At 40.1% G+C, this 14,401-nt stretch overlaps 2 protein-coding genes across 7 annotated transcripts in view; one reads left to right on the top strand and one right to left on the bottom strand.

Moving 5' to 3' along the window:
* Window positions 1–9,858, bottom strand: part of fidipidine (coiled-coil domain-containing protein 93) — a 213,465-nt gene extending 203,607 nt beyond the window's left edge. For both annotated transcript variants that reach the window (XM_067146796.2, XM_067146795.2), the window contains exon 1: window positions 9,661–9,858. In XM_067146796.2, the coding sequence (XP_067002897.2) occupies window positions 9,661–9,750 (90 nt within the window). In that variant the 5' untranslated portion in view covers window positions 9,751–9,858. The remainder of the gene's footprint in view (window positions 1–9,660) is intronic.
* Window positions 9,859–13,234: 3,376 nt separating this feature from the next.
* LOC136873679 (SET and MYND domain-containing protein 4) overlaps window positions 13,235–14,401 on the top strand; it is an 85,639-nt gene continuing 84,472 nt past the window's right edge. For 3 of the 5 annotated variants that reach the window (XM_067146790.2, XM_067146791.2, XM_067146789.2), the window contains exons 1-2: window positions 13,235–13,580; window positions 14,008–14,242. In XM_067146790.2, the coding sequence (XP_067002891.2) occupies window positions 13,429–13,580; window positions 14,008–14,242 (387 nt within the window). In that variant the 5' untranslated portion in view covers window positions 13,235–13,428. The remainder of the gene's footprint in view (window positions 13,581–14,007; window positions 14,243–14,401) is intronic. The other 2 variants (XM_067146794.2, XM_067146792.2) reach the window with 1 other exon arrangement.

Below are 14,401 nucleotides of genomic sequence, written 5' to 3'. Positions count from 1 at the left end.
TAATTATAATCCTTTCCTTACAATACTTCTACAGCTTAACACCAACAACTTTGTCATACTCAGAGTTCTCCCCAGAAATTTTCGTCAGCTGGGTGGTCGGAATGAGTAGCAGGGCGGGGAATAGGCTATATAAAAATGAAAATTCTAAAATTTCAATTTTGTCCCCTCAGGGCAAAAACAATAATATTAAAGCCGAAATTGAACTAGTTCAGTGTTATAATCACGAACAAGATATAACAGAGTATTTTCAATTTCTAGTGTTCTATTGCTCGTTCACAATCATGTAACACCGGAACTTACCACTCGGTTGCTGTGGAGTGCCATTTGGGTTTGTGACATCGGGCAGAATCGAGTGCTCGCATGCGATTCCACACTAATACAGACACTGCTCGCATTCGACACTACGTGATAATCATGCTAAACATTTAAACTCCGATGTAATTGATGTAATTACACTGCCAATAATGAAGATTTATCATTTAAACATACAGTTTTACAGTATTAACATTTTTATTTGGAACACCTAATGACTCAAATATGTATTAATATTATGTAACTAACACTTATCTAGGTTATGTTAGCCATGCCATCCTCGGGAGAACACTGATACTCATTTGACTTCCAGCTCCCTGTACTACTATCACCGCTCCTTAGCCCATCCCGTTTTCCCGAATGCACCTCCAATAACCCTTCTAAACAAACTTCCTAACTTAAATACACAGAAATGTGGTTCAAGTGAAGGCCATCCAGGCACAGATCCCTATCACCTACCCATTGATTAGGGTCTACAAATTTCACTCCCAGTTTTCCACATACCCACTCCATAGTCTTATTCAAATCCCTAATCACCCTCCAGTCAGTATCCATCATATAAAATATCCCATTAATGATCTCCACTCCCTTAAACTTCGCCTGTGCTGTTATAACCAGATCCCATCTAGTACTTAACTATATTATGCCATAACGTAGAAGGTCTAACACCATCTAAAGAGGAACTATTGTGTCAACTCTGTAAAACTAATAACTGTGACATGCTTTGTATTCAGGAAACGCACAGAAGTGACCATCAACGACGTCCCAAAATTGCTGGTTTACAACTTGTGGCTGAGAGACCACATAGTCAGTACGGAAGTGCAATATTTGTTCATCCTGACATTCAGGTCTTGTCAACATCTGTAACACATCACAATAACATTGAAATAATAACAGTTGAGCTTAGTAATTGCACTATCTCATCAGTGTACAAGCCACCAAGTATTGATTTTTCCTTTATGCCCCCTGATAACTTTTGCAAACAAACTACGAAATTTGGAGTCGATGATTTCAACAGTCATAGTACAGTTTGGGATTATGCACATGATGATGAAAATGGGGATGCTGTATTGCTGTGAGCTGATAATTTCCAACTTAACCTTATACATGACAGTAAGATTCCACCGAGTTTCAACAGTGGTCGATGGAAACGTGGTTACAATCCAGACCTTATTTTCGCCAGTGAACATGTATCTTAGCAGCGGGTGAAATCAGTCTGTTCTCCTCTACCCAATTCTCAACATCGCCCTATTATGTGCCAAATAACCACTGTAACACGACCAATTACAGTACCTTTTTGGAGAAGGTTTAACTTCAAAAAGGCTAATTGGGAAAAATTTAGCAATACACTTGACAGCTTCATAAGGGAGATTCCTCCAGAACCACAATCTTATGACACTTTTGTTGATGCAGTATTGAGAGCCTCGCATTTATCAATACCCAGAGGTTGCAGAGCACATTACTACCAAGATTTGACTCTCTGCTGCAAACATTTTGGCTCCTGCAGTGAACATCTAAGAGTACCGGCTTGTAAAGTCTCCTGTAGTCAATATTTGCTCTTTCAAGCTCTTGAAAGGTTAGTCTTATTGAACGAAAATACAGCAGTTGAGTAATCCAAATTATAAAACTTTACCTAAAGTAAACATAAAAAATTAATGGGGGTAGCGCAAACCTGCAACCTTATGGAGAAACCGCCCCTGCTACCTAGAGAAGTACCTTGCCCTCTTCGAAGTAAACCCTTTCAGCAAAGAGACAATTTCAGCCGGACATGACTTACTCTCTTCAATCTCCGAGAACAAGAGGAAAACTTTGTTGAAACTGATGGAGGAAACAGATTTCTCAGTTAATAGTCAAAAGGCTTGGAGGCTTCTGAAAAAACTGAACAGTGACCCAACTAAATGCTCAGTCCATGCTAATGTCACAGCCAATCATATTGCTTCACAGTTGCTTAATAATGGCAAATCACGATCAACTATTAGGAAATCAGAGTCAAAAATTGTGACTGGGGAATCTGAAGCTATCAGTACTTTAGCCAGACCATTTAATCTCACTGAATTAGAAATTGGTATTACAATGTGCAAAAGTGGTAAAGCTGCAGGTTTGGATGATATTTGCACTGAGCAAATAAAGCACTTTGGTTCCGGAATAAAGTTGTGGCTCGTGGAATTATTCAACAAATGCCTAGCATCATCCAACATGCCAAAGATTTCAGAGAGTTACAATAATTGAAAATCTTCCACCTTTTTGATACTTTTTGATAAAAAAGAGTACCGGCTTGTATAGTTTCCATAGTCAATATTTGCTCTTTCAAGCTCTTGAAAGTTCTGTCTTGTTGAACGAAAATACAGTAGTTGAGTAATCCAAATTATAAAACTTTACCTAAAGTAAACATAAAAAATTAATGGGGGTAGGGCAAACCTGAAACCTTATAGAGAAACCGCCCCTGCAACCTAGAGAAGTACCTTGCCCTCTTCGAAGTAAACCCTTTCAGCAAAGAGATAAAGTATCAAAAAGGTGGAAGATTTTCAATTATTGTAAGTCTCTGTGATTAGAATTTGATACGGAAAATGAAGCCGATTGCTTGCATTCCCGAAGATTTGGCGGAAGGCATGGGTGTTTGCAATCCTAAAACAAGGCAAAAACCCTGAAGATCCAAAAAGTTATAGACCAATATCTCTTCTATGCCACTTTTATAAAATCATGGAACGAATGATTTTGAATCGCCTTACTGAAGTTATTGCCACTTTTAACACTAATATGGAACGAAGAACACCTTCCTGAGGAGTTGAAGAAGGGTGTCCTCATCAACATACCGAAGAAGGGTGACCTCTCAGATTGCAATAACTGGAGGGGAATAACGTTGCTCTCATATGGGGGAAAAGTGATGTCAAGAGTCATACTGAACAGAATAAGCATAGCCGTTGACAGACTACATCAAGAACAGGCAGGTTTCAGGGAAGGTCGATCTACTGTGGATCAGATTAACACACTAAGGCCAATCATTGAACAATTTGCTGAATATCAGACATCTCTGTATATACTTTTCATTGATTTTGAAAAGGCCTTTGATTCTGTCAACCAGAGGAAAATGTGAAAAGCTATGGAAAAGTTCAGAATTCCACAAAAGATAGTCCGTCTTACATAAGCAATGTATGATGGATATACTTCTCAAGTAGAACATAAAGGGAAGCTGTCTGAAACTTTTGCTGTAAAATCTGGAGTAAGACAAGGATGTCTACTGTCGCCAATCTTGTTTAGCATGACATTGGGTTGTATGCTGAGAGAGGCAACAAATAGAAAGCGTAGCATTCAGTGGGGATTAAATAACCGATTGGAAGAACTGAATTATGCGGATGATCTCTGTCTTCTTGCAGAATGTTTTCAGGACATGGAAATCAAACTGAATGACTTAAAAATAGAAGCTAAAGAAGTAGGCTTAAAGATTAATAACAAAAAGACCAAAGAAATGCGCATAAACCATCGTAACAATTGTAGCTTGACTCTAGATGGAATGGATATAGAAAGGGTAGAGGAATTTTGCTACTTAGGAAGCATGGTAAGCCAAGATGGAGGTGCTTTTAGAGATGTGGTGAGTCATATAAATAAAGCCAAAGGAGCTTTTGCACAGTTACGACCAATATGGAGATACCCTCACATTCATATAAAAACGAAGCTAAGGATATTCAACTCAAATTTTAAATCTGTGTTACTGAATGGAAGTGAGACCTGGAAAGTGACCAAAGACATTACCACATGGTTACAGACTTTCATAAATCAGTGTTCGAGGTACATTATGAAAATATGGTGACCAAAAACCATCTCAAACAAAGACCTTTGGGAGGCCACAAGTCAAAGTCCCATACAAGAACAGACAATGAGAAGAAAATGGAGATGGATTGGGCACATCCTGAGAAGACCACAAGAAAATATCACAAGGCAGGCATTGAGTTAGAATCCACAAGGCAGTCGCAGGCAAGGCAGACTGAGGATTACCTGGAAGAGAACCATAGACAAGGAGATTGCTGGAGTTAACAAGACATGGAGGGTGGTGAAAGCATTGGTGGCAGATAGAACAAGCTGGAGAAATTTCGTCGAGGCCCTATGTTCCACCTGGAATTAAAGAAAATAAGTAAATAAGTCAAGTTACTGAAGTTATTGACCCACTTCTTATCCCACAGCAGTCAGGATTTAGACCTGGAAGAAATTGCACCTCCCAGATTTTGCATCTAACTCAGCACACTGAAGATGGCTTTGAGTTAAAAAAAGTCACAGGCGTAACATTTGTCGAACTCACAGCGGCATATGACCATAGACTCCTGTTTAAAAAATTTCACAGTCTTACTAAAGATCTTGAGTTAACACGACTGGTAGCTAAACTTCTTCATAACAGCCGATTCTTCGTTGAATTTCAGGGTTGGCGAAGTCATTGGCGAACTCAAAAGAACGGCTTGCCTCAAGGAATTGTACTGGTGCCTTTGTTAATATATACACAAATGATCAGCCACAGCCTCAAAACACCAAGAGTTTCATCTATGCTGATGACCTTGCTCTCGCTGTCCAGTCAGATAGTTTTGAAGCGATAGAATGCACTCTGAAAGCTGTCCTAGAAGAACTCGGCAACTACTATGATCAAAACCAACTTGTGCCAAACCCGAGCAAAATCCAAGTTGGAGCATTCCATTTATGACATCAACAAGCCACCAGGAAACTCGTGACACGGAATGGAGCTACGCTAGACCACTGCTTCCATCCCAAATACTTGGGCGTCACTCTCGATCACAGTCTCACCTTCAAGGTGCATTGTATGAATGTAAAACAAAAGGTCTCTTCCAGGAACACCTTACTTAGAAAACTTATTGGATCTACTTGGGGCACATACCCACAAACTGTCAGAACTACTGCACTAGCCTTATGTTACTCCGCCGGTGAATATGCCTGTCCAGCGTAGTACAAATCTGCCCACACAAAACAGATTGATGTTGCACTCAATGAAAGCTGGTGTCCTGAAGCCAACTCCTCTTGAGAAAATCAATTACCTTGCCGGCATTGCTCCTTGTGATGTCAGCAGAGAGGTTGCTGCTAATAATGAAAGGCTTAAAACAAATCTAATGCCTTCACATCCACTCTTTGGATACCAACCTGCCCAACGAAGACTGAAGTCCAGGAAAGCCTTTTTAACATTTTCAGAACACCTGGATCATCGGACAAAGTCAGGATTACAAAATTGAAACAAAAGACCCCTGGCCTCTTGAAATGGATGGAACCACGGGAAGTGTTGCCTCCCGGTCACACCGAGGACTGGTTGACATGGAGGTCCTTAAACAGACTTAGATCTGGGGTGAGTAGAACCAGAGCAAATCTAAAATCGATACGGCCTTTTGTGACTGTGGTGAACTTCAGACAACTGAACACATGCTATGCTGCCCCCTGTGTCCATCAAACTGCACAATGGAAGACTTGGTGCTGGCCAACCAAATGCCCTTGAAGTGGCCAAATTTTGGGCCGAATCGGTGTGACATCTGTATGACATGTATTATTGAAGACCTTTTACTTGTATATATCTAGGTATATAGTTTGTTTCTTTTAAATGTAGTATTATTCTATTGTACTTCTGATTCAAATAAAGAAAGACCAGATCCCATACATCCCCAATTCCAGAGATACCTAGGCATCGCCGGATTAACGGGGGGGAGCTGAAGGGGCCTTTGGCCGAACCTAAAATTGTACAAAAAGGCCTGCTGCTCCACCTCCGTGCATGTATATGAATATTTACGCTCGCAAAATATCGAACATGCACTCTTCCTTCCTTCCCTCCTTCTTATCAGCTGTCCGCGTTAGAATTTCATCATTGCTAGAATCAATTACCGTCCGGAGACACAAATCCTCGCTACTTACACACTGTAATTATTGTAAAGGTTATTGCTGATGAAAATTTAAATCTGGCAGCTTGCGAGTACGGGCAGAGGGGGAAGGGGGACGGGAAGGGACAGGGGAAGCACAGCGGAATGCGCATGATATACTATACCTTTGCATCAGGAAGAGAACTTCCAGGTCACCTCTGATTATTGAGCCATTCATAAGTTACAACTGTAATGTTCTTGTAACATGGATAGAAAACATCCTAGACGTGCCAAAAAACGTAAGTTCTGTTTTGTATGTCGATTTGATAGTGATGATGATACAAATGTAAAATATGTTTTGGCATTATGAAATATTAATATAAAAAATAGAGAAAAATTGTAGTCTGTTTCAACACTTCCCTATTCATCAATTTAAGTGGAAGTAGTTCTATAACGACTTTAGTATGCTAGTCTTATGTGTTGTTACGAAGAAGGGGCCCCACATTTTTAAATATCCCAGGGCACCCAAACACCTTAATCCGGCACTGTACCTAGGTACTCCAGATTGCCTTACATTGTTGGTACCAATGACAGAAACTACCTCCTCCTCTCATTCTACATAGCAGATGTCTTGGATTCTGGAGGTCAAATGGACTGTATCGCGATTGACCTGTCTGAAGTATTTGATAGGGTGGATCATGGGAGACTACTGGCAAAAATGAGTGCAATTGGACTAGACAAAAGAGTGACTGAATGGGTTGCTATATTTCTAGAAAATAGATCTCAGAGAATTAGAGTAGGTGAAGCTTTATCTGACCCTGTAATAATTAAGAGGGGAATTCCTCAAAGCAGTATTCTCGGACCTTTATGTTTTCTTATATATATAAATGATATGAGTAAAAGAGTGGAATTGGAGGTAAGGCTTTTTGCGGATGATATTATTCTCTATAGAGTGATAAATATGTTACAAGATTGTGAGCAACTGCAACGTGACCTCGAAAATGTTGTGAGATGGACAGCAGGCAATGGTATACCGGTATTGATAAACGGGGTTAAAAGTCAGGTTGTGAGGTTCACAAATAGGAAAAGTCCTCTCAGTTTTAATTACTGCGTTGATGGGGTGAAAGTTCCTTTCGGGGATCATTGTAAGTATTTAGGTGTTAATATAAGGAAAGATCTTCATTGGGGTAATCACATAAATGGGATTGTAAATAAAGGGTACAGATCTCAGCACATGGTTATGAGGGTGTTTAGGGGTTGTAGTAAGGATGTAAAGGAGAGTGCATATAAGTCTCTGGTAAGACCCCAACTAGAATATGGTTCCAGTGTATGGGACCCTCACCAGGATTACCTGATTCAAGAACTGGAAAAAATCCAAAGAAAAGCAGCTCGATTTGTTCTGGGTGATTTCCGGCAAAAGAGTAGCGTTACAAAAATGTTGCAATGTTTGGGTTGGGAAGAATTGAGAGAAAGAAGAAGAGCTGCTCGTCTAAGTGGTATATTCCGAGCTGTCAGCGGAGAGATGGCGTGGAATGACATTAGTAGATGAATAAATTTGAATGGCGTTTATAAAAGTAGGAAAGATCACAATATGAAGATAAAGTTGGAATTCAAGAGGACAAACTGGGGCAAATATTCATTTATAGGAAGGGGAGTTCGGGATTGGAACAACTTACCAAGGGAGATGTTCAATAAATTTCCAATTTCTTTGAAATCATTTCGGAAAAGGCTAGGAAAGCAACAGATAGGGAATCTGCCACCTGGGCGACTGCCCTAAATGCAGATCAGTATTAATTGATTGATTGATACATACATATGCCTTTCAGCATTCCTCAACACCTGCCTTAACCTAATTCCTGGATAACACACTACCCGTGTTCCCTTTCTTCATTACACTTTCACCACATGCCTGATAATGGAGTTCTCCATGACCAAAGCCTCAACGCTACCCACCTCATTAAAACCCCTCACCTTTTGTTTTTACTTATCTTCCCTAATGGCTGAAGTACCTACTGCCTCCTCCTTTTTCTCCCTCTCAGTACACTGTTTCACCTCCCTCTTCCTACCCTCCCTTTCAATATTAAAAATTGTGCTGATGGGGTAAAAGTACCTCACTGTGATCACTATCAATATAAGGAAAGATCTTCATTGGAGTAATCACAAACACAACGTTGTAAATAAAGTTTACAAACCTCTTCCTATGGTTATGATGATATTTAGGGGTTGTAGTAAGGATATAAAAGATAGAGCATGTAAGTTTCATGCAAAACCCCAATTAGTTCCAGTGTATGGGACCCACACTACGATTATTTCATCCGAGAACTGGAAAAGATACAAAGAAAGCAGCACGGTTTGCTCTGGGTGATTTAAAGCATTGCAAAGGTGGAATTTCTCTCAAATATATTTAGTACTATCAGTACGGATCAACAAAAAATACATGTATTTTAGGTAAGGTGAAGAGTGAAGTAGTTTAACACTTTCTTTCCTGACATAAACCAAGTAAGTTACTATTGCAGCACAACATATTTTACAAATACTCTATTTCAGCAGTTTCCACACTAACCTAGCCATAAAAGTGACTACCTGTTAAAGTTACTAACATACATCCTTCATGAGATGGAGATCATACCAATCATTAACAACAACTGATCACCTTGAAGTTGTTTTAGTTATTCGGTTTTTCTTACTGAAACCCGATAAACGAGGTTTTCTTTTGGTGGGGAAAGGCATATTTACATTATTACCTTTGTTTTTTAATCAATTCTTGAGATTTCGCAAGTGTCGTAAATTTGGGGGAAAGGTATATATTTGCAATTGCAAAATTGCAATACTGATAACAGCAAATTATTCGATTAAATCTTTAATGCAGAAGGCATTAAGAAACATCCCGCAGTCAAGCCTACGTATCACTCCCGTGTAAACGGAAACTGTATGTATGTTTAGTCCTCAGCCCGAAGGCTGGTTGGATCCTCAACAGCTCCGCCATCAGCTGTCATAGATGGCCTAGGCATCACTGAAGAGGCGTACTAGGGAAATGAGGAGTGAGGTAGTTTCCCGTTGCTTTCCTTACTGAGCCAGAAGTTGCTATTACATATCAGTCTGCCAAGCCCACTGAAATGCATGCACCAACCGACCCTATGAGCAATATTTTCACACCATTCATAGCAGGGACTGGCAGCAGAAGGAATGGCATTACTAGCATCACTCATACCTCAGTCACTTTCATTTTGTCAAAGCCAAGGATAAAGCTGAGACAGATCAATGAAAGTAACAAGATTGCTCTAGCCCATACCAGAAGACATAGTGCACTGTAAACACTAGGTCCCGCCAGCAAGGGCAACTTTCATAAACATTCAATGTTCGAGCAATAATCTTTGAAAATACCAATACCAATACCAATCTTTTATATAATGCCCAAACCCATATAAATGTTCAAAACATCAATGAAAATGGCACACAATTATCCACTCAAGCGACTTCCCACCTATAGGTTAAGTATCATTCCTACCTCAACTTCCTTTCCATCTGCATCAATCCGAGTAGATAACTTAGTTCCTGCCTTAAGTCTAGGATAAAATATATTTCCAGATCCTGACATTCTGAAATGACGGTAAATGCACACAAAGATCTTTACTTTCTTTACATCCGTCAGTGTTTACCCCTTTCGAAGTTGTAAATGTCATGCGCGTGTGGTTGTGACAGCTGATGGACTTCTCCAAGGAACATAATCCTTGGGTCAGAGCGTTTCCTACGAAATATACAAGGCCAGGAAGTGTGCGTTAATTTTGAGCGTAAAGACTGTCCCCACCGCCGTCTCGATCGAGACGGCGGTGACTGTCCCCAACCAGGTTCGTAGTACCGCCGCCAGATGTCTCGCCATCGTGCTATAGTTTTCATGTTCTGTGGTGTATTAACATATGGAGAAAAGTGCTTTTAATACGTTTACTTATAGATTTCACTTACTGGTAGTGTTCAAATGAACTCGAAGTACATTTCATATACTCTATAAAATATGGTATATCGTACTCTAAGTCCAATTCGTAAAAAAAACGAGAACAATTGCAGTTTTCAATCATTTCCAGCCGATGCAATTTTAGGGGGGGGGGGAGGTCAAATTAGTTTCGCCCGGTAGTTTTATATTATCTTAGATACTATTGATATTAAAAGTGACACCATGCCTTTTCAGCAAAAACCTGTCACTCTGGAGTTGTCTTCCTTGGCCATGATATGTGGTTATCATGTTCGAGTTGCGGAAGAAAATTCCAACTGTGAATCATGCTTGGGACAAATATCTTCGGCCACTACTGACAGTCCATTGTTGTGCCTCATTGGGATGAAAGATCGTGAAGCATTACGCTATCCCTCAAAAGAATTTGTTTACTTCCCACAAAATATGTTGAATTTTACGCGTCACTCATTACGTTATCTGAGAAATACGAATTTAGTTTAAAAACTTCACGTTTTTGTTGTTCCAAAGTTCATTGAGGCATTTAAATGTGACGAGTGTGATCAGAGAGCACTGACTGTAACTCTCATTACAAAACTTTTAAAACCAATACTCCTCGACAACGAAACTCATACAATTACAGATGCTCATGACTTGGAAAAGAACTTCAGGACGAAGCCTTTAAGTTGGAAGATCTTAAAAATGTGAGTGATACAAGCAGTGATCATGGTAAGTCATTTTTAACGCATTACTTTTATTAATTGCCGCATTTGACTTCGCCTAAAATAATTCCAAATGCCACTAAAATGTGCTTTACTTTACATCCAATCACTCGAAATCACATTTAGGTGGTCTTAACTTCATTATTTGTAGATTTTTACGTCTTTAGAAACCAACATGTACTATTAAATGAATGTATTTCCCGCGAGCAGCATAGCAAGATGTCGATACCTCTGGCGGACGTTCGTAAAACTACTTGCGAACCGCACACAGCCTCTTACAGGAGGATCGAGACGGCAGTGGAACCGCATTTCTATCGGTCCACTTCCCGGCCTTGTATATCTCGTAGGCACTGCCGTCTCGATCCTCCTATACTGCCTGCTCTATGCGAGCCTTTTTGCGACTACGCTGCGACAAAATTTCTCCGCTAGATGGCAGACATAGACGCACAATGGTCTAAACTTATTCTAATGGCGACAGCCTACAAAACACTATGCAGTATGGTCATATGTTCACTGAAGCTCGTAAATTACATCAGTAATATTAAATATCGGCAATTATACCTGCACGAAGTCGCAGTTGGCCTCTTCATGCACAATTTAAAGATTTTCCTGGACGAAGGCTTGGAGTGATACCGGTACTGTACTTTTTGTGTTCTTGCCAACGCAATATCAAACAATAGAGGTCTTACGAACTTGGTTAGGATAATATCACTAACATTTAGCTGATGCTCTTTGACCTCACACTGTAACAAAGCACATTCGGAAAGTTTTTTTTAAATATTTGTTTTACGTCGCACCGATAAGATGGGTCTTATTGCGATGATGGGATAGGAAAGGCCTAGGAATGGGAAGGAAGCGGCCGTGGCCTTAATTAAGGTACAGCCCAGAATTTGCCTGGTGTGAAAATGGGAAACCACGGAAAACCAACATCAGGGCTGCCGATCGTGCGGTTCGAATCCACTATCTCACGGATGCAAGCTCATAGCTGCGCGCTCCTAACCGCACGGCCAACTCGCCCGGTATTTTGAAAGGGAAGACGTCGCAAGTCCTCGTATTACGCTATACGCTTGAAGGACTTCGACAATAGGGCACATCAGTTTAAACGAACTCCTGGAGATGCTTCACCAGAGCAACAAAACTAGGTTTTGGGTATCGAACTCCTCCTCTGTCCTGATGTATAATTAGTTCCATTTAGAGGTGTCGAAGCTCTAGGCAGTGAGATGTTGCTAACACAAATGTCACACTCCATCCTCTCTTCAACAACACGAACCTAGTACCCGCAAGTTAGTATTTGATTTCCTGTTTCTAGTTTGATTGGAATATTATCGTCTGGATATCTGAGGTTGTCCAAAATGTCTAAACATGAAGGCGTTTTGTGATTGTCCGTCACAATTTTTATCACAAGGAATCCACTATCCTCCACGGCTTTAATCACCTTCTGGAAAAAAATCCGCAGCCTTTTTCCAGTCATTCGACCGGGCCAGGAATGGAATGAATGAAGCCTCCATCTAGCAGGGAGAATAGGAATTGTGCCGGCTGCCGAAGCCTGTCGCACCCCTCCGGGGCAATGATTAATGAATGACAGATGAAATGAAATGATATTCGAGAGTGTTTCTGGAATTAAACATGACAGGAAAAATTGGAGTATCCGGAGAAAAACCTGTCCCGCCTCCGCTTTGTCCAGCACAAATCTCACATGGAATGACCGGGATTTGAACCACAGAACGCAGCGGTGAGAGGCCGGCTCTACCGCCTGAGCCGCGGATGCTCCATCAAATTCTGAAATAAGGTGTAAAGGCATAGATGCGAGAGTAATCTGAGGATATCCAATTACTTCCTTCATTAGGTTCTTGCCTAGATAAAGCCGACAGCCGCTTTTCTCTCAATTCTCTTCCAGACGGTATTTCATGGAGTCGTATATTTTTCTGGCTGCGAATAACCTTGCCGAGATTGGCAACATGGTATACAACAGTTGAATATTTCGGGGAAAGAATCTGAAGTTTCAGTTCTACGAAAAATATACCTTGCACGAACGGAAAGAAACAAGTACCAACACCTTAAAATCACTTTTGAAATATCTATAAACATAACATGATTAATTCATTTCACAGTTCTATTCAAAATATATTTTGTACGAACGAAAGTGACCAGACACGTTTACTCATTATACAAAATAACTCAGGTTTTCACACACATTCATGCATCAATAATACAGTGCTACACCCACACTAACAGCGAAGATTGTGCGTCTACTGCTGCACTCTTACGGCGATTTGGAGAACTATTGGTAGTCGCGCCTTCCTGTGTTAAACTAGTGGCATAGAGCAAGCAGTATCAGAGGATCGAGACGGCGGTGCTCGTAGGCAACGAAAACGGCAGCGTCCAAGAAAATCCTAAGTAGGAGAAGAAGAAGAAGACGATTTGTGTATATGTGTGTGGTGTCAGGTGTCAGTGTAATCTGAACATAACCTGATTTAAATATTTGTTATAATGTGAACCATTATTTTATCTGATTAAATGAATTAATTTATATCAGCTTCTTTTTTCCGTTAATAAAGTATTATTATTATTATTGTGACTGGCTGTAATTTTCCGTTGCTCACGCTTCATGTATAGTACAATGCCCCAACCAACAAATTGGCAAGAACTTTTAGATTTCCTAACCTGTAAAGCAAAAGAGGATGATATTTTAATTAAATTGAAGAAATTTACAGACCAGGAAAATGTGCTGAAAATCTGCTTGCAAGAGGAGTTTTATAGGTAAATACATAAAAGACATGGATATGTGGGAAGTTAGACTTTAAGATCTCGGCTGGTAAAATTGTATTTAATTTTATCGTGTTTGTGGTTTTATTCTGTAGTAGTAGTAATCCTCAGCATCAGTTTATCATTGTCCGGCCCCATGACTAAATGGTTAGCGTGCTGACCTTTGGTCACGGAGGTCCCGGGTTTGATTCCCAGCAGGATCGGGAATTTTAACCATCATTGGTTAATTTCGCTGGCATGTGTTGTCTCCATCATTTCATCATCACGACGCGCAAGTCGCCTAGAGACGTTAAATCAAAAGACCTGCACCTGGCGAGCCGAACATGTCCTGGGACAGTCCCGGCACCAAAAGCCATTTCATTTTCATTGAATTTTATTGTTGAGAGGGTATTTTTTTAAAAAGGAATTCTTTACATTTCAGGAACAAGTTATTGGAATGGATTACTGCTTCAGTTAGCTGTAAATTAGGTGGCAAATCAATATTAAAAGCATCAAAATATCGTCAGCTTGGTAATGACAAGTATCGTTGCAAAGATGATCGTGGCTCTTTATTAATGTACACTGAAAGTATACGTTATGCTCCAGATAATAGTGAAGACTTGTCCCTTGCATTGGCCAACCGATCAGCAGCCTTGTTTCATATGCAATATTTTGAGGTGAGTTCATTTTAATAATTCCAGGAATTTCTTGACAGTTCTATTGACAATAATTTGTTCGGTTTTTTTTTCTTTAGAAATTATTATTCATTTGTCTTCATAGCTATGCAATCTGTGACATGCTCTTTGAAAGAACTTTGCTATTTTGTTTTGCACCAA

This window comes from Anabrus simplex, chromosome 5 (assembly GCF_040414725.1).
Source record: "Anabrus simplex isolate iqAnaSimp1 chromosome 5, ASM4041472v1, whole genome shotgun sequence".
Lineage (NCBI taxonomy): Eukaryota > Metazoa > Arthropoda > Insecta > Orthoptera > Tettigoniidae > Anabrus > Anabrus simplex.
This window is presented reverse-complemented; position numbering and strand designations above follow the sequence as displayed.